Genomic DNA, 19,884 nt, shown 5'->3' with positions numbered 1-19,884 from the left:
AAAGCTATGCATCTTGTTTTGGGATTTTTGTGTGTGGTTACTGTTAGGTTTATAAAGAATAAAGTTGCATATATACAGTAATTTTTTTTCATTTGATCTTCAGCCTCGTTTATCAGTTCAGACCTTTACCCCCTTCCCATTTGTTTTTTTCTCAAAAATTATCTTTCTTTATGCTGTAATTGTTTTGTCCATCTTGTAGTGTTGTGACCTTATGTTCTTTGTTTCAGGTAGAATAAACTCCTTGAGTATTTCTTGCAGTAGAAATATTCTGGTGATAAGATCCCTCAGCTTCTGTATGTCTAGGAACATCTTTATTTCTCCTTCATATTTAAAGGATAATTTTGTTGGATATATTATTCATGGCTGGTAATTTTTCTCTTTCAGATGTTTGAATATTTGGTTCCACTCTCTTCTGGCTCATAGAGTTACTGCTGAGAAGTCCGATGAAATTCTAATAGATTTTCCATTGTAGGTCACTTTCTTCTTTACCCTGGCTGCTTTCAGAATTTTTTCTTTGCCATTAATATTTGACCATTTTAATACTATGTGCCTTGGAAAGGGCCTCTTTAGGTTGAGGTGTTCTGTTTGCTTCTTGGATTCAAGGATCTAGTTCTTTCTGTAGGTTTGGGAAGTTCTCATCCACTATTTTTTTGAATAGGCTCTGTTCCCTTCTTCCTCTCTTCTTCTTCTGGAATGCCTATTATTCTTATGCTATTGCTTTTCCTGATGGAGTCAAATAGTTCTCGTAGAGCTCTTTGTTTTTGTTTTTAATGCTCAGATTTTTCTCTTCTTCCCTTTTTGTCATTTCTAGATTTCTACCTAGAAAATTCTTTCCTCTGTATGGTTGACTGCTGGGAGCCGGTCCATCCTTGCTGCTTGACACAGTTGCCGCAGGGAAGAAACATCTGCACAGTATATGTTTCAAGGGACCTGGCGTGTATGGCATACTGTTCTTAATATGTTTACTCACCTTCTTGGTGCTATGTGTTTTAACCAAGGTCACCTCTCCGAGAAAGGTTGTTTCCCCAGGTAGGGATTTTCCCCTGAAGTTAGGGAGGGAATAAAACCCCTTAACTGAGTGCCAGGCGGGTAGTTAATCACTTTAACTATGAACAATCACACTTAAGCTACATAATCTTTACTCCCTGGAATGGAGATAAGAAACGCCCTAACCTTTGGAATAGAGATTGATAGGATTGGAATCAACTGGTATAAATACAGATGTAACAAGACAACAAAAAACAGAACCTAGAGACAGAACCTGGCTACAGAACCTGGATAGAACATGGCAAGAGAACCTGACTAGAACCTGGTGACTGAACCTGGCGACCGAACCTGGCTGAAGAACCTGGACAGAACCTGGCTGGAGAACCTGGAGAACCTGGCTGGAGAACCTAGCAAGAGAACATGGACACAGAACCTGGCTGAGATCCTAACCAGAACTTCGCTGGAGATCCTGACCAGAACTTGGCTAGAGATCCTGGCTAGGCTGCTGATCAACTGAATGCTCTCTCTGTGTCATTCCTTCTTCGCTGACTCCGTCCACACCTTTGGGAACCCCTGGACCTACTGGGGTTGGACCCCAGCAGTTGACTTTGTTTCCTATGCTCAATAGTTCATTCCTAATCTCCTTAATTGCATACTTCATTTCTAAGGTTTCTGGTTAGTTCTTTTTTAAGTTTCAGTCTCTTGGATAAAACACTTGTTTTGTTCATTTATTTGTTTTCTGAGTGCATTGGATTGCCTTTCTGTATTTTCTCGCATCTTGTTGACTATTTTCAGAATTGCAATTTTAATTCTCTGTCATTTATGTAACATATTTCATTGTGTTCACTTTTCTTTCTGGAGATTTACCATGGTTATTCATGGTATTTGCTGATCTGCTCTGTCTAGGCATTTATATATTACTAGAGGCCCAGTGCACGAATTCGTGCATGGGTGGGGTCCCTTGGCCTGGCTGTCAATTGGAGCCAATTGGGGCCATCTTGCCCAGTCCCAATTAGGGCCAGTGGGGGCTGGCCAGTGAGGGGGAGGGACTGCAGGAGGTTGGCCGGCCGCAGGAGGTTGGCTGTGGGAACACACTGACCAGCAAGGGGTAGCTCCTACCTTGAGTGTCTGCCCCCCAGTGGTCAGTGCATGTCATAGCACCCAGTCAACCTGTCGTTTGGTCATTCGGTAGCTTAGGCTTTTATGTATATAAATTGGCCCTTTTCTAGCAGTTTTCTCTGAAGATACCTTTCTAGTGTTTTCTAGTAGGTGGTACTGAATCAAAGATTTTTACCTCTGTGACCTTCCACATCTGACCTCTGTAGCACAGCAGTTCTGCTTGCTGCTTCAGGGTGGGGTTTGTTTTGCCCTCACCATAATGGTGACCCTGAACTTCTATGGGATTTCCTGCCACACGCCCAAACTCAGGATCAGTCACAGAGGGAAGCAGCGATTCTGCTGCAATATCTCTCAGTTTACAGATAAAGTGCTTCTCAACCCAACCCGACACCAAGGGCAATAGGAGGCAAGTTTTGGGAGTCCAAATGGCAACAGGGTTCTGTGACTCCCTTTCTTTGTCTGAAACAGCAGCCACCTGACAGTGGACAGCTGCAACAGAACCCCAGTGCTGTGTCTTTGCCCAGCCTTTCAGCTGACTCAGCCGCTGTTCACATTGCTTGCCCTGCTGACCCTGCTACTCTGCCCCTAAGACTTTGCTCCTCCTGGCTTTCTTCCCTCTCTTGGCCAGGCTGGCTGCAAGCTCCTGTCTGCAGGGCTGAGTCCATGGCTGTGTGAGCTGTCTTCCCTTCACACTTCCCTATTTTTTCCCATGTGCTCACCTTTAATGCTTAAATGCACAGGTCTCTCAGATGTGCCTCTATATTGAGCAGGGAATCGTTTATTGAGTTATAGTTGATTAACTTACTACAATTTCAGGGGGAGAGGCCAAGGGGATCTCCCATGCTGCCATTCTTCTTCCAAGTTCATAATTTTCTCTTGCTTTGGGCTGTAGTGCAACATTACTAGTTTGGGATGTCAGGGCTAACAAGAGCAGCCAGAATGTTTGGGAGGAAATCCTGGCTGGTAGCTACAGAGGAACTGAGGCAGAACATATTCACATAAAATCCACCCTAATGTTTGGCTGACAGCTAAATTCTACATAGGTGGGGGAGAGCTCATTTGGCCTGGCACAGAAGCATCAGCTGTAAGATGAAAGAAAGGACAGACACTCTAGCTCAGTGATGGCGAATCTTTTGAGCTTGGCGTGTCAGCATTTTGAAAAACCCTAACTTAACTCTGGTGCCATGTCACATATAGAAATTTTTTGATATTTGCAACAAAGATAGTAAAACAAAGATTTATATTTTGGGTATTTATTTTATATATTTAAATGCCATTTAACAAAGAAAAATCAACCAAAAAAATGAGTTCACGTGTCACCTCTGGCACGCGTGTCATAGGTTCGCCATCACTGCTAGCTTCTGCCCTCTTCCAGAGAGGCATAGTTTGAGCTCGGGTCTGGCCAAGCAAAGTGCCAGCTAAAACAAAAATCACTTTTCAAGTGATTCTATAAGAACACAAAAGAATCTAGAGTCTCTATAATGGGTATCATTCATAATGTCCATTATCTATTCATGTTATGAAACCAGGAAAGTGTGCCTATATTCAAGAAAAAAAATAGACAATAAAAACTGATACCAAGACAAGTCAGAGCTTGCAATTAGCAGATAGCATTTTAAAGTGGCAGAAAGCCACTATAAGAAATATGTTTAAAAACTTAAAGGGAAGCTCACCAGTGTGGTTTAGTAGTTGAGTGTCGACCCATGAACCAAGAGGTCACTGGTTCAATTCCTGGTCAGGGCACATGCCTGAGTTGTGGGCTCAATCCCCAGTGGGGAGTGTGCAGGAGGCAGCTGATTAATGTTTTTCTCTCAGCAATGTTTCTATCTCTCTATCTCTCTACCTTCCTCTCTCCAAAAAGAAAAAAAATCAATAAGAACGTATTTTTAAAAAACATATGGATGTTGACAAAAATATTAAAAAACTTAAAGGTAAATATATGTATAATAAATAAACAGATTGAGAATCTCAGAAGAGAAACAGCTCTATAAAAAAGAATAAAATGGTATTTATAGATCTGAAAGATACAGAAATTTAAATTTTAAATTTTACCTTATGGCCATACAAGTAGATTGGAGATGATGGAAGCAAGAGTCTGAATTTGAATAGAAATTATGTAATCTGAAGAACCAGGAGGGAAAATCTTAATGAGAATGAGCCCCCAAGACCAGTGAGACAATATCATGTGGTCTTACACATGTGTAATTTGTGTCCCAGAGAATAAGAGAGTCATAATAGTGCAGAAAAAAATATCTGAAGAAATAATGGCTTGAAGCTACCAAAATTTAGTGAAGTACATCAATTTATAGACCAAGATCAACAAAACCTAAACAGGATAAATAAAAATGAAGCCACATCTAGGCACATCAAAATTAAATTACAGAAATCTAAAGATAAGGAGTGAATCTTAAAATCAATAAGATATAAACCAAATAGCCTGAATGATGCACTTCCTTTTAATGAGGATGGAGGCCAGAAGGCAGAGGAACAGCATTTTTAAAGTGCTGGAATAAAACTGACGATCAGAATTCTATAGCCAGTCTTAAAAAATGAAAGAGTAATTAAGACATTTTCAAATAAACACTTACATCACAGAAATATTAAAAGCAGTTTCACATTGAAGGGAAATGACACCACAGGATAACATGAAGATACCAGTAAGAGGAATAAAGGCCAATGGAAATCCTATCTAATAATAGACAAACATGGTAATTAACCATACCTCCACTACGCTTCCCATTGGCTAATCAGGGTGATATGTAAATTAACTGCCAACCAAGATGGCGGCCGGCAGCCAGGCAGCTGAAGCGAACAGGAGGCTTGCTTGCTCTAGTGATGGAGAAAGCCAAGGTTCCCCGCCTGCCTCGGCTGGGCTCTGAGCTGCACTCTAAGCAACAATGTTGCAATTATAGAAGCTAAACAAACCCCAGATACCTGCTTTCAGCCAGCCGGCCTCGGAGCTGGAGCTGCAACAAAGTTTCAATTACAGAAGGTAAATAAATCCCAGAATAAAAAAAAGAAAGAAAAAAAGGAGAGACTGGGAGCTTCAGTTGCAGGCTTGGCATGCCTGAAAACAGCCCTCAGCCCCTCATCCAGGCTTGCCAGGCAACCCAGTAGGGACCCCCACCCTGAAGGGGGTGTGGGAAGCCTGAAAACAGCCCTCAGCCCCTCATCCAGGCTGGCCAGACACCCCAGTGGGGACCCCCACCCTGAAGGGGGTGCGGGCAGCCTGAAAACAGCCATCAGCCCCTCATCCAGGCTGGCCAGGCATCCCAGTGGGGACCCCCACCCTAAAAGGGGTGCGGGCTGTCTGAAAACAGCCATCAGCCCCTCACCCAGGTTAGCCAGGCACCCAAGCAGGACCCCCACCCTGATCTGGGACACCCTTCAGGGCAAACCAGCCGGCCCCCACCCGTGCACCAGGCCTCTATCCTATATAGTAAAAGGGTAATATGCAAACTGACCCTAAGAGCAGAAAGACTGGAAATGACTGGTCACTATGACACACACTGACCACCAGGGGGCAGACGCTCAATGCAGGAGCTTCCCCCTGGTGGTCAGTCAGCTCCCACATGGAGGAGCTCTGCTCAGCCACAAGTCAGGCTGATGGCTGCCAGTACAGCAGTGGTGGTGGGAGCATCTCCTGCCTCCTCAGCAGTGCTAAGGATGTCCGACTGCAGCTTAGGTCTGCTCCCCGCTGCCAAGTGGACATCCCCCGATGGCTGCCGGGCTGCCAGGGGGATGTCTGATTGCCAGCTTTGGCCCAATCCCCTGGGAAGCAGGCCTCAGCCAGCAGATGGTCATCCCCCGAGGGGTCCCAGACTGTGAGATTGCACAGGCCAGGCTGAGGGAACTCTCCCCCCCCCCCCCCCGCAAGTGCACAAATTTTTGTGCCCTGGGCCTCTAGTGATAAATATAAAAGACTATATATTATTTTTTCTTCTCTTAATTTCTTTACATGTGCCTGTTAAAAAAACAAAAGTACTTTAATACTGTATTATGGAATGTATTATGTATGACATATGTATAATGATGTCATATATATGACAATAGGACACAGGATGGAGAAGTAAATGGTACTATGCTGTTCACATATACACACATATATAATACATGATAAATACAATATTAACTCTAGGCAGATTATGATAAGTTAAAGATGTATATTGTAATCCCTAGAGTAACCGTTAAAAATGTAAGAATTAAAAGAATTCTTAAAAAGTGAAAAAAAAGTAAGAGTTAGGCTAAAAGGGAAAAGATTAAAATGCAATACTAAAATCATTCAACTAACCCAAAGAAAGCAGGAAAGGGAGAGCAGATGGAACAAAAGAAAAGTGGAATGGCTAGAACAAAATAATAAATGGCACACTAAATCCAAGTATTAAATTCAAAGGATTAAGTATTCCAGTAAGAAGACAATAATTATTAAAATGGGTGAAATAGGAAATCCCAACACTATAAGAAAAAGCTTCATATATAAGAGAGTGCTTCACATACAAAGTCAACATAGGTTGAATGTAAATGGATGAAAAAATATGTACCATGCAAACATTAAAATTAAAACCAATACTTCCAAAAAAGCATTGTTACAAAGATGAATAGGTAACTTACAAAATGGGAGAAAATATCTGATAAAGGACTTCTATTCAGAATATAGAAAAACCTCATAAAACTCAACAAAAAAAAGATAAAGATCCCAATAAATATAAAAATGGGCCAATATCTGAACAGACTTCACAAAGGAAGATATATGACTGACTAATAAGTACATGAAAAATTACTCAGTATCATTAGCCAACAGGGAAGTGCAAATTAAAGCTACATGGAGATATTGGTACACACTCACCAGATTGGCTAAAACATCAAATGGTGGTGTGTCGTGTAAGACTCCCTCCATGTTCTGTGTGGAGTAGGGTTCGGTATCTGAAAGAGGAGCCACACAGCAAATGAAAGAAAAAGACACGAGATAATTTGGAAATGTTGGGGAGCCAGGCGGGCAAGTCCAACTCAAGGAGAGAGACTTCCTCCCAATCCTCTGGCCGCTCCAACCTTTTATTTGGTCTGGGGTAGCCCTAGGGTAAGGAGGTTTCAATGACACACAGACTAGGTCATAGCATGACCCTTAGGCAATTTACATGATTAAAGGTAGGGAGGTTGCTTCAGCTACCATTATCTAGATTAACTGGGTAGTATCTAGATTAACTGGGTGGTACACAGCCCTGACCTTTGCTAGGGCTTCAAGGTTACTAACTTTTGGGGGTCTCTGTCTATACTCAGCTAGTGAAGACAATAAATGGACTCCAGCAGTGGTGTTGTAGAAGACTGGAGAAAAACCAAACAATGATTTAGAAAAATGGAGTTACACAGTTTATTATGCCAGTGGAATGAGCGGAATAACTTCCCAAGTCTGAGCAAAGTAACATGCAGGGAGCTTCTCATTTATATCTTTCTGGTGTCTTTGTCCCTCAAATATGGATTACACTTCCTGTCCTTTCGTGGGCTTTGCAAAAAAGGCCCCAGGTGTTGGGGGTCTTGAGACCATATCTAACGGTCTGGCCTGGCACCAGCGCTAATAACCCCCCCCCCCGGGGGGGGGGGCTGTGCACTGTTCATAGTTTATTGCCTCTGTGAAATGTGAGCATTTAGGTAACAGGTCCTGCAAGACCAGTTTCTGGGAAAGAGGCAATGACTTAATTATAGGTTATCAAGAATGTACACTGGGCTTGTTGGCACAGATTCAGATTGCTAGCCCCCCCAAATATCAGGGTTACATTGGAATTAGCCTTTTAGCCTTCTCAGTGGCAAGGATGTAATGCAACCAAAGTGCTCATACCTTGAGAGGTATAAAAGCTACAACCGCTTGGGAAGAATATTCAGTAGTTTCATGTGAAGTTAAACAACTATATCTACTCTTGGCCCAGGAATTGTACTCCTGGGCATTTGTGTAAGTAATGAAAATAAATTCCACAAAGAGATTTGTACAGAAATGTTCCTGGCAGCTTTATTCACCCAATAATGCAAACTGAAAACATCCAAGTGAATGCCAACAGGAGAATGGGTCAACAGATTGTGGTGTTTCCATACACTGGCATACTGCTCAGCTGTGTAAAGGAACAGATTACCAAAACATGTGGCAACATAAATGAATCTCTGGTGTTGTGCTAAGCAGGAGAAGCCAGACACAAAAGAATACAAACTATATGATTTCATTTATACGAAGATCCAGAGTAAAACTAATGGAAGATGAAAGTTCAGAAACGTGGAGTAGAGAGTCAGCAGGTTGACTGGGCTGGGATACTGGAATTTTGTGTGAAAGGGATTCTACATAGTGTGGAGTGTGGCTTACATGAATATATTCATTTTTGAAAACTTTACAGCTAAGATTTTATACTTCAAAGTGTATGATTTTACCACCTCCAAACCTGTAAATCAATAGTAATAATAAAGCAGGTGGTGGAAAGATGCTAGTTGGTTGTTGCAACTGAGTGATGGATACATGGAAGTTCATTATACAGGGTGTCCCCCAAAAATTTATACACACGTTAATAGCTGATAGCTCAATTTTGAAAATGAAATGTATTTTAATAAACACTGCCTTTATCATTATTCTAGTGTGTGTATACAATTTTTTGGGACACCCTGTGTTATTCTATTTACTTTATATATGCTTAAAATATTCCATGAATATAACAAGTTTTAGAAATTATTATAACTTCAATTTTTAAAATACATTTACTAAAATTTAGAGATTTCTTTTAAGATTGATCATCTTGTTAAACAAGTATTTCATTAAACTATATTAATTCTTTCCATTTCAATTCAGTTTCTTTGTTGGTTACATTCAAGTAAAATTAAATTTAGCCCTGGCCAGCGTTCTCAGTGGTTAGAACATCGGCCCATGCACTGAAGGGTCTCAGGTTCAATTCTTTTTTTAAAATAAATCTTTATTGTTCAGATTATTACAGTAGTTCCTCTTTTTTCACCCCATAGCTACCCTCCACCCGGTTCCCACCCCACCTTCTGGCCTTACCCCCCACCCCCACTGTCCTCATCCATTGCCGGGGTCCAACCCCAGCAGGTCCAGGGGTCCCCAAAGGTGTGGACGGAGTCGGCGAAGAAGGAATGACACGGAGACAGCGTTCAGTTGATCAGCAGCCTAGCCAGGATCTCCAGCCAGGATCTCCAGCCAAGTTCTGGTCTGGATCTCCAGAGAAGTTCTGGTTAGGATCTCCGGCCAGGTTCTGTCCAGGTTCTCCAGCCAGGTTCTGTAGCCATGTTCCCTCGCTAGGTTCTCCAGCCAGGTTCAGTCACCAGGTTCTAGTCAGGTTCTCTTGCCAATTTCTGTAGTCAGGTTCAGTCCAGGATCTTTTGCCATGTTCTCTCCAGCGAAGTTCTTCTGTCTGTGTAGGTTCTGTCTTCTTCTTGGTTCTGTCTTCTTCTTTCTGTGTTCTAAGTTCTGTGTTCTAAGTTCTGAGTTCTAAGTTCTGTCTCTTGCTGTCTTATTACATCTGTATTTATACCAGTTGATTCAATCCTATCAATCTCTATTCCAAAGGTTAGGGCGTTTCTTATCTCCATTCCAGGGAGTAAAGATTATGTAGCTTAAGCATGATTGTTCATAGTTAAAGTGATTAATTACCCGCCTGGCACTTAGTTAAGAGGTTTTATTCCCTCCCTAACTTCAGGGGAAAATCCCTACCTGGGGAAACACCCTTTCTCAGAGACCTTGGTTAAAACACATAGTGCCAAGAAGGTGAGCAAACATATTAAGAACAGTATGCCATATATGCCAGGTCCCTTGAAACAGCAAGCATGGACCGGCTCCCGGCAATCCATAGGTGCACAATTTTTGTCCAGTCTCTTCCCGCACCCCCACAACCCTTTCCCCCTGAGAATTGTCAGTCCACTCCCTTTATATGCCCCTGATTCTATTATATTCACCAGTTTATTCTGTTCATCAGAATTTTTATTCACTTGAGTTTTAGATTCACTTGTTGATAGATATGTATTTATTGTTCATAATTTGTATCTTTACCTTTTTCTTCTTCCTCTTCTTAAAGGATACCTTTCAGCATTTCATATTATACTGGTTTGGTAGTGATGAACTCCTTTAGCTTTTTCTTATCTGTGAAGCTCTTTTTCTGACCTTCAATTCTGAATGATAGCTTTGCTGGATAAAGTAATCTTGGTTGTAGGTTCTTGCTGTTCATCACTTTGAATATTTCTTGCCACTCCCTTCTGGCCTGCATAGTTTCTGTTGAGAAATCAGCTGACAATCGTATGGGTACTCCCTTGTAGGTAACTGTTTTTCTCTTGCTGCTTTTAAGATTCTCTCTTTGTATTTTGCTCTTGACATTTTAATTATGATGTGTCTTGGTATGGTCCTCTTTGGATTCCTTTTGTTTGGGGTTCTCTCCACTTCCTGGATTTGTAAGTCTAGTTCTTTCACCAGGTAGGGGAAGTTTTCTTTCATTATTTCTTCAAATAGGTTTTCAATATCTTGCACTCTCTCTTCTTCTGGCACCCCCATAATTCGGATGTTGGTACGATTGAAGTTGTCCCAGAGGCTCCTTATACTATCTTCATATTTTTGGATTCTTTTTTGTTTTTGCTTTTCCGGTTGGGTGTTTTTTGCTTCTTCATATTTCAAATCTTTGACTTGATTCTTGTGATCCTCTAGTCTGCTGTTGGAACTCTGCATAATATCCTTTATTTCAGTCAGTGTATGCTTAATTTCTAGTTGGTCCTTTTTCATATTCCTCGAGGGTCTCACTAGATTTATCGAGGATCTCACTAAATTTATCGGTGGTTTCTAGAAAATTCTTGAGTAACCTTATAACCATGGTTTTGAACTCTAAGCACAGTAGTTTGCTTTCCTCCATTTCTGTCATTTGTGACATGTTTCTTTGTCTCCACATTTTGGCTGCTTCCCTGTGTTGATAGAGTGGCTTTGTGTGCTAGGTGTCCTATAGGGCCCAGTGGCTCAGCCTCCCCAATTACCTGAGGTGGACACTCTTGGTGCACCCTTTGTGGGCTGGGTGTACAGTCTTGTTGTAGTTAAGCCTTAATTGTTGTTGGTATCAGTAGGAGGAATTGACCTCCAGGCCAATTGGCTGCAAGGACCCGCTGTGTCTACGGTGGGAGGACTTCTGTGCTGGAGACACCCTTTTGGGGCAAGACTTGTTTCAGTGGGGCTTTGATGCTCTCTGAGTCTGCCTCTTGAGTGTGTCCCTTATGTATCTGAGGAGTTGTAATCTCGATGCTCCCACTCTAACTACTGGGTACACTGGCTCTTGGGTCTCTAAGGAGGTGCTAATTTAGCCTCTGCCTGAGGCTACCCAGCAGGAGCTATGGAGAGATCTGCAGATTCCTCTTCTTTGCTTGGGTTTTGGAGGTGCCCAGATAAGACCCAGCTGTGAAGCAGTGCAAGCTGTTTTGGGGCCTTGGGCCTTCTCTTGGATGTTCTGGGTCTCTCTGACCCAGCTGCAGTTTGTTAGGTAATTTTAGTTTGCAAAGGGCCAGGCCATTCATACAAAAGCCTCTGCATGCAACTTAGGTGGGACAGGGTCTCAGGGAATCAATAGGACAGAGCAAACAGCTATGGCTGATCCTCAGCCCTGCCCTATGAGGCCCCGGATCTCAGTGTCCCACAGTAATCGCTGCAAGCATCTCTGAGAGAAAGCCGCCCTTGAGTTCCATCCGATGCCAGACAGTCCAGTTTCTCCCCTTATGAGTCTGGGTCCCCAGAGACTCGCCCAGAACTGGAGTTCAGAGCAGTTGGGAGCTTGTGACTCCCTCCTGATTCAAAAAGACAACCGCATCCTCAGTTGCCAGCCCTTTCCGCGCTCGCCACCATACCTCTGCACTTTACTTCCACAGCTCCGCTGAGTCTCAGTATGCTTTTCTCTTTCCTTCTAGTTGTAGAATTTCCAGCCAGCCAGCCTTCCTGTGGTTCTGGATGATGTACGTTTTGTCTTTTAGTTGTAGTTTTGAAGTGGTTGTGCGATGCAGCAATTTCAGGTGTTTACCTATGCCACCATCTTGGTTTCCCCCTCAGGTTCAATTCTTGGTCAAGGGCATGTACCTGGGTTACAGGTTTGATCCCCAGACCTGGTTGGGTTGCATGCAAGAGGCAACCAATCTGTGTCTCTCTCATATTCTCCTCCACCCACCCTCCCATCCATTCTCTCTAAAAATCAACGTAGCCTCACTAGTGTTGTTCAGTGGCTAAGCATCAGTCCATGAACCAAGAAGTCACTGGTTCAGTTCTCAGTCAAGGCACATGCCCAGGTTGTCGGCTTGATCCCCTCTAGGGGGCATGTAGGAGGTGGCCATCAATGATGTTTCTCTTTCATCAATGTTTCTATCTCCCTATTCCTCTCCCTCCCTCTCTAAAAAAATCAATAAAAAAATATTTTTAAATATCAATGGAAAAAATATCCTGGGTCAGGATTAACAAAAATTTTTTATTAAATTAAATTTAAAACTTTGTATTAAAATATATTTCTAATATTAGTACTGTCAAAGTATCAACGCATATTCATAGAGATGTCTGAAATAATGTTTGTAAAATATTAACTGGTTAAATTGAGGTGGTGGGGTTTGGGGTAAGTTTCTACTTTCTTTTTTATGCTTTTCTGTTTTGCTGAAATTATAAAAACATGTATTGTATTTACAAAGGCAAATTATTCTTAAAATTATTAAAGCTGTATAACAAAGTTTTTCAGGTAATAAGAGTTTTCTACAACTAATTCAAAGTTTGTCTATGAACATAAACTTTAGTGCATACCCAAATGTTTGTCTTTATTTGCCCCAAAAGAATGAAAGGAAGAAAAGAAGCTATGGCCCTGAATGCACTCCTTCACTCTCTTGTGCCAATATGATATGTCACGTAACAGAGGTCACATGGCTGTGTGTGTGTGTATAGGAGAGTATGTGACTATATTATTTTTAAGAAATCTTTATTGTTCAGATTATTACAGATGTTCCTCTTTTCCCCCCCATAGCTCCCCTCCACCTGGTTCCCACCCCACCTGATGCCCTTAGCCCCCACCACTGTCCTCATCCATAGGTGTAAGATTTTTGTCCAAACTCTTCCTTAACACCTTCTTCCCCCTGAGAATTGTCAGTCCACTCCTTTTCTATGCTCCCGCTTCTATTATATTCACCAGTTTATTTTCTTCATCAGATTTTTTATTGACTTAATTTTTTGATTCACTTGTTGATAGATATGTATTTGTTGTCCCTTTGCTGTTCATAATTTTTATCTTTACCGTTTTCTTCTTCCCCTTCTTAAAGAATACCCTTCAGCATTTCATATAATACTGGTTTGGTGGTGATGAACTCCTTTAGCTTTTTCTTGTCTGTGAAGCTCTTTATCTGACCTTCAATTCTACATGATAGCTTTGCTGGGTAGAGTAAACTTGGTTGTAGGTTCTTGCTAGTCATCACTTTGAATATTTCTTGCCACTCCCTTCTGGCCTGCATGGTTTCTGTTGAGAAATCAGCTGACAGTCGTATGGGTACTCCCTTGTAGGTAACTAACTGGTTTTTCTCCTGCTGCTTTTAAGATTCTCTCTTTGTCTTTTGCCCTTGGCATTTTAATTATGATGTGTCTTGGTGTGGTCCTCTTTGCTTCCTGGACTTGTGAGTCTGTTTCTTTCATCAGGTAGGGGAAGTTTTCTGTCATTATTTCTTCAAATAGATTTTCAATATCTTGCTCTCTCTCTTCTTCTGGCACCCCCATAATTCGGATGTTGGTACGTTTGAAGTTGTCCCAGAGGCTCCTTACACTATCTTCATATTTTTGGATTCTTTTTGCTTTTTGCTTTTCTGGTTGGGTGTTTTTTGCTTCTTCGTATTTCAAATCTTTGACTTGATTCTTGCGATCCTCTCGCCTTCTGTTGGATCTCTGTATATTATTCTTTATTTCAGTCAGTGTATGCTTAATTTCTGACTGGTCCTTTTCCATTTTTTTTTGGCATTCTCATTAAGATCCTTGAAGGTCTCACTAAGTTCCTTGGAGGTTTGTAGAAGATTCTTGAGTAATCTTATAACTGTGCTTTTGAACTCTAAATCCAGTAATTTGCTTTCCTCCATTTCTTTCATTTGTGACATGTTTCTTTGTCTCCACATTTTGGCTGCTTCCCTGTGTTGATAGAGTGGCTTCATGTACTAGGTGTCCTATAGGCCCAGTGGCTCAGCCTCCCCAGTCACCTGAGGTGGACACTCTTGGTGCACCCCTTTGTGGGCTGGATGTACAGTCTTGTTGTAGTTAAGCCTTGATTGCTGTTAGTATCTCTGGGAGGAAATGACCTCCAGGCCAATTGACTGCAAGGACCTGCTGTGTCTATAGTGGAAGAACTGCTGTGCTGGAGACACCCTTATGGGGCAGGACTTGCTTCAGTGGGGCTTTGGTGCTCACTGAGTCTGCCTCTTGAGTGTGTCACTTATGGATGTGAGGAGTTGAAATCTGGTATCTAACCACTGAGTACACTGGCTCCTGGATCTCCAAGGAGGTGCAAATTCAACCACTGTGTGAGTCTACCCAGCAGGAGCTACCGGGATATCTGCAGATTTCTCCTCTGTGATTGGGGTTTGGAAATTTTGGAGCTCTCTGACCCAGCTGAAGTTTGTTAGGTTAGGCTGCAAAAGGGCAAGTGATTCATTTGCGCCGCTGTACACAGCTTGGGTGGGGTTGTAAGTTGAGTGGGGCAGGGTCTCAGAGAATCACCAGGGTGGAGCAAACAGCGATGGCTGTCATCAGCCTTCTCCGCAACTCCGCGCCTCTCCACGAGTCTCTGTATCTCAGTGTCTCCATGTCCCTGAGTACCCAAGTCCCGTTCCCCCACAGTAACAGTGATCCCTGTGAGCAGTTCTGCAAGAAAGCCCCCCTTCATTTCCGACCCGATACCAAACAGTCCAGTTTCTCCCCGTAGGAGTGTGGGTCCCTAGAGTCTCGCCAGAAATGAATTCAGTGCAGTTCGGAGCTTGTGTCTCCTGATTGAAAAAAACCGTGCACCCAGGTGCAGCCTGGTTCACGCGCCTTCGTACCTCTGCTCTTGGTGCCTCCGCACCTCCTACCCAGCCTCAATGCGCTTTTTTCTTTCCTTCTAGTTGTAGATCTTCCACTCAGCCAGCTTTCCCGTGGTTCTAGATAATCACTGTTTTGTCTTTTAGTTGTAGTTTTAATGTGGTTGTGGGGGGCAACACATACAGGTATATACCTTATGCAGCCATCTTGGTTCTTCTCTATGTGACTATTTTTAAGAGAAAATTTAAGAGCTTCTGAAATTGTCCTTATTTGCTATACTATCACCTAATATTCCAAATCCCTAATCTCCTCATGGTTGTATTGGGATAACCTCTATGAAGCATAAACTTGGATTTTTTTCATATTTAATAACTTCAGGGGATCAATATTGTGGAGGACGCCTTGAAAGACCTTCCGGCTCTTTTAAAACCCCCAACTGGCCAGACCGTGATTACCCTGCAGGAGTCACTTGCTTATGGCACATTCTAGCCCCAAAGAATCAGGTGAGATTCCCTGAAAATATGAAGAAAGCATTCATGTGTGAATTATGTAGACAGTGTGAGGGGCCCAACTCTCAAGAGCTACTGTTGTAGGGCAAGAAAGGCCTGGCTGGCCATAGGTCTTTCTTCATACAAAGACCCAGATTCAAATTGCTTTTGCACTATCTGACTTGCAAAACCACGGATTCACTTTCCTATTCCATAATTACAATTTTCAAAACAGGTTTTGAAATACAAATGGTAAATAAGTCCCATGTGAAATTGTTTAACCTTGTGGAAGATTTTATAAGTAGAAGCCACTAATTGTGGAAAGATAAAAGTACCCAAGTACATGTATATGTTCAAGGTTACCCTTTGCTCACATAGCAAACTCATCAGGTCCTCATACTAATAATAGCCATCCCAGTCACCAAATCAAAAACAGTCTGCCTGCATCACTTTGACCAAGCCAGTGCAAACAGGCCACACTTCTTCAAAGAGCAAGTGGTCTGCTGTGAAAGCTAGTATGCTTTATAATTGCTTTGGTTGTTTTTTAAAATAGAATCTGTGCAAGTTCCCCACAGATAAGTTTATTCATTGCTGTAAAACAATCAACAGAGAAGGTCTAATGTCCACTGCTCATTAGTGATTGGTTATATGAATTTATACCCTTTCTGGGACCCACTTTCATATGTTAATTGCAGGACAGAACTTAGCATGGGAATAGACCAAGCTTACCCCATAGACTTTTGAAAATAATTTATTCCCTAGTTTGATAGGTTTAAGTTTAAGATCTTAACTAGGATTGATCTGGAAGTGAGATGATCTTTTGGAATGACTAAAGATTAAATCAAAAGAATTGCGCAAGAAATATGAATACCACAGGAGAATTATGAAAACAAGGAAGAATAACTTAAACAGAATGCATTTTTACAAAGGACAATCATGGTACCTACAAATCTGGGGGGAGGAAGAATTCTATTTGAGGACATTCGGCAATGCTATTTTGACCCTTCTAATTCTGTTTTCACTAAAGCTTATAGAATTAAAGTTTGAGAAGTTTGATGTTGAGCGCGATAACTACTGCCGATATGATTATGTGGCTGTGTTTAATGGTGGAGAAGTCAACGACGCTAAAAGAATTGGAAAGTATTGTGGTGATAGTCCACCCGTGTAAGTAGCCCCTGTTTTATTTCAAAACTTCTTTCTTCTTTTTTAATCCTCACCCAAGGATATGCTGATTGATCTTTAGATAGGAAGGGTAAGAGAGAGAGAGACATCAATGTGAGAGAGAAATATTGATCAGTAATATTGATCAGTTGCCCCAGGCCAGGATCAAACCTGAAACCTGGGTTTGTACCCTGATTGGGAACCGAACCCAAAACCTTTTGGTGTATGGGATACTCCAACAAATTGAGCCAACCAGCTGGGGCTCAAAACTTATTTCTTATTCAATTGATGCGCTATGTTTTATTTTCTGAAAGATTTTATGTTGTTGTTTTGTTCATAAGTTCCTGGGTTCCATGATAGTGAGTAGGCAACCTTAATGAGTGTAGAGAGGCCTCCACAACCACATAACAGAAGCAGAGGTGGTGATGACTACAGGCAGATGCTGAGTCAGATGCATGGATATGTCACTACCCTGTAAAGATGAGGTTGTGCCTCAGAGTGAAAGAGAAAGTTCTGATAAAAAAAAAACTGGGGCTTACCTACTGGGGACCTAGACAAAGAAAACAGAAGTCTTACAACAGATCCAGTTGATTTTACCTGATCAGGTCCTGTCCTGGATCTTATAGCTCCTCTTCATGTTGTTGTTCAGATTTTGGTGAGTGAACCTGAAAGGTACTTATCAGAACATTTATGGAGCCAAGAGCTCTGCCACTTACTAGCTGCATGACACTGGGCACATTACTTTCCTGTAAGATATTTGATGCAAGATATTTCACACCTTGGTATACAATAGTAGGAAAGCTACAATTGAAACAACTATAGCTTGCCATCAAAGTCACCAAAGTAAACACCCTTTCCTACTCTTAAACAGAATTAGGTTATATGCACCGCCTGCTTTTACATGTGTTTATGGTTTCCACAGACAAGCTTGAGTTAAAGCAAGGTTCATTTTCAGCTTCAATTCATTTATATTTAAGTCCAATAATTTTAAAATTTTAATGCATTCAAGTTAGTTATAATTAAACATTAGTATATCTGAATTTGGCTTTATAGATGAATGTGTTGGAGAAAAGCCCATTTCTAAGCTCCTAAAGAGTCCCTTATATTCTTTTTCTGTTCTGCTGGAACAAATTACCACAAACTGATTGGCTTAAAACAACATATTTGTTCTCATATCCTGGAGGTGAAAAGTCTGGAATTAGTTTCACTGGGCTCAAATCAAACTGTCAGCAGCGTGTTTTCTTCTGGAAGTGCTGCCAGACAGGGGACCTGGCTGTGGGCAGGTCTCCCTAGGGCTGGCCAGTAATGTGTGGGTTCTTGACTTCGTGCAGGAAAGGTTTCACAGTACGGATCCAGGTGATTATGAGAAAACATTTATTAAAGCTGGGGACAATGAAATAAGGAAGAGCTTAGCATAGAAGGAGCAACAGGAGAGCCCAGGCTGGGCTGCCTTAATTCTCTGGAAAGTCAGAGAAAAGGGGGCCTTGGGGCCAGGGCCAGGGGGGTTCCTGGGATGAACTTCCACTGCCCATTGCTGCCCTGGTTGCAAGTCTCTTAGGATCCTTTAGGGTTTAGGAGATATGTGTCTGGTGGGGAGAAGAGGGGAAAGGGAAGAACGGTGGCTGCTCCCAAAGGGAGAGCACTCGCTTTCTCCTTTGTCTTGAGGGCTTTTGTCTCTTTTTCACAGGTGGGAATCTTAGGGGAGGTCTCCGGGGAAGCAGCAGAATATTCATCAGTTTTCCAGGTGTGCTCCTCCAGGGCCGTGGTCTCCACGGATTGGTCAATGTCAGAGCAGGGGGTCGTTAGTCATTAAAGCTGGTCCTGGTGTCGCTCACCTGGTTTTGCAGCTTTTATGGGTCTGGAGCTGAAATATGGCTGAGGCCTAGACGTTATCTCTAAGGAGGTGACCTTCTGTATCTGCTATAAATTGCTCTGCAGTTTGCTCAGCTCTCTGTCTCAGTTTCCCCATTTCACGTGCCCTGGCTTGCTGGCCTATCTTGGGAACTTCAAAGAGAATCAGTTTTCTTGCCTTTTTTCAGCTTTGTCTTTAAGGCACATCATCTTATCTTGGCTTCTGTCATTATATTTTCTTCTCCTCCATGGCAGTCAGACCTTCCTCTTATGAGGGTACTTGTGGTTACATTCAGGGCCCACCTACATAGTCTAGGATGCTCTCCCCTTCTCAAGATCCTTAATTTAACCTTCTCTGCAAAGTCCCTTTGCATATGAAGAAACATTCATAAGTTCTAGGAATTAGAATGTGGACACTTTAGGGGCCATTATTCAGCCAATCACACCCTTGTTGATTCAGCCAGTCTTTTCCTCTAGATCAGCGGTTCTCAACCTGTGGGTCGCGACCCCTTTGGGGGTTGAACGACCTTTTCACAGGGGTCGCCTAAGACCATCAGAAAACACACATATAATTACATATTGTTTTTGTGATTAATCACTACACTTTACTTATGTTCAATTTGTAACAATGAAATTGGGGGTCACCACAACATGAGGAACTGTATTAAAGGGTCGCGGCATTAGGAAGGTTGAGAACCACTGCTCTAGATCCTCCTTCTGAGCTCCTTTTTTCCTCCCTTGAAATTCCCCTTTACCCAGTAGTCCTCTTTTTCTCCATCGTCAGTTCTCCCTTTTTTTGTTCCTTCCCCATAACCTATAAATTTAAGTTCTCCCAAATTAAAAAACAACTCCCTCTTGACTCTATCCTGCTCTAGCTTCTTCTACCATGTTTTTCTTTATATACAACTGTTTTAAAAAATAATTTCATTTAATTTTCTAGCAATATGGCAAAGAAACTAGGTTAAAGCATTGCTGAGTTGGCAAAAAATAAAAGAAATCATCTGAGGTAACAAAAAAATTACAAAAAGCCCAAATCTGGAGAGAGAAACAAGTATGTGCAGGTGGCAGCTTTCTTCGGTATTTGTGCCAGTCTTTGATGACCTAGAACTTCATTCTTCACAAGCCATGCTTGGGAACAGAGGATAGAGCTCAGGGTCCAGGCAAGGGGGGACTTTTGATCAAAGACCATAAGGGACCTACAGAAAGTGACACCAATGTGAGTGAACTAACTTTCCCTATAACCCA

The 19,884-nt window shown here is 42.0% G+C and overlaps 1 protein-coding gene across 5 annotated transcripts in view; it reads left to right on the top strand.

Moving 5' to 3' along the window:
- Positions 1-19,884, top strand: part of PCOLCE2 (procollagen C-endopeptidase enhancer 2) — a 155,265-nt gene that overhangs the window by 54,387 nt on the left and 80,994 nt on the right. For all 5 annotated transcript variants that reach the window (XM_036349835.1, XM_036349837.1, XM_036349836.1 and 2 more), the window contains exons 4-5: positions 15,518-15,642; positions 16,655-16,791. In XM_036349835.1, coding sequence (XP_036205728.1) covers positions 15,518-15,642; positions 16,655-16,791 — 262 coding nt within the window. The remainder of the gene's footprint in view (positions 1-15,517; positions 15,643-16,654; positions 16,792-19,884) is intronic.

The sequence above is a fragment of the Myotis myotis genome, unplaced genomic scaffold, assembly GCF_014108235.1.
Source record: "Myotis myotis isolate mMyoMyo1 unplaced genomic scaffold, mMyoMyo1.p scaffold_m19_p_2, whole genome shotgun sequence".
Classification (NCBI taxonomy): domain Eukaryota; kingdom Metazoa; phylum Chordata; class Mammalia; order Chiroptera; family Vespertilionidae; genus Myotis; species Myotis myotis.
This window is presented reverse-complemented; position numbering and strand designations above follow the sequence as displayed.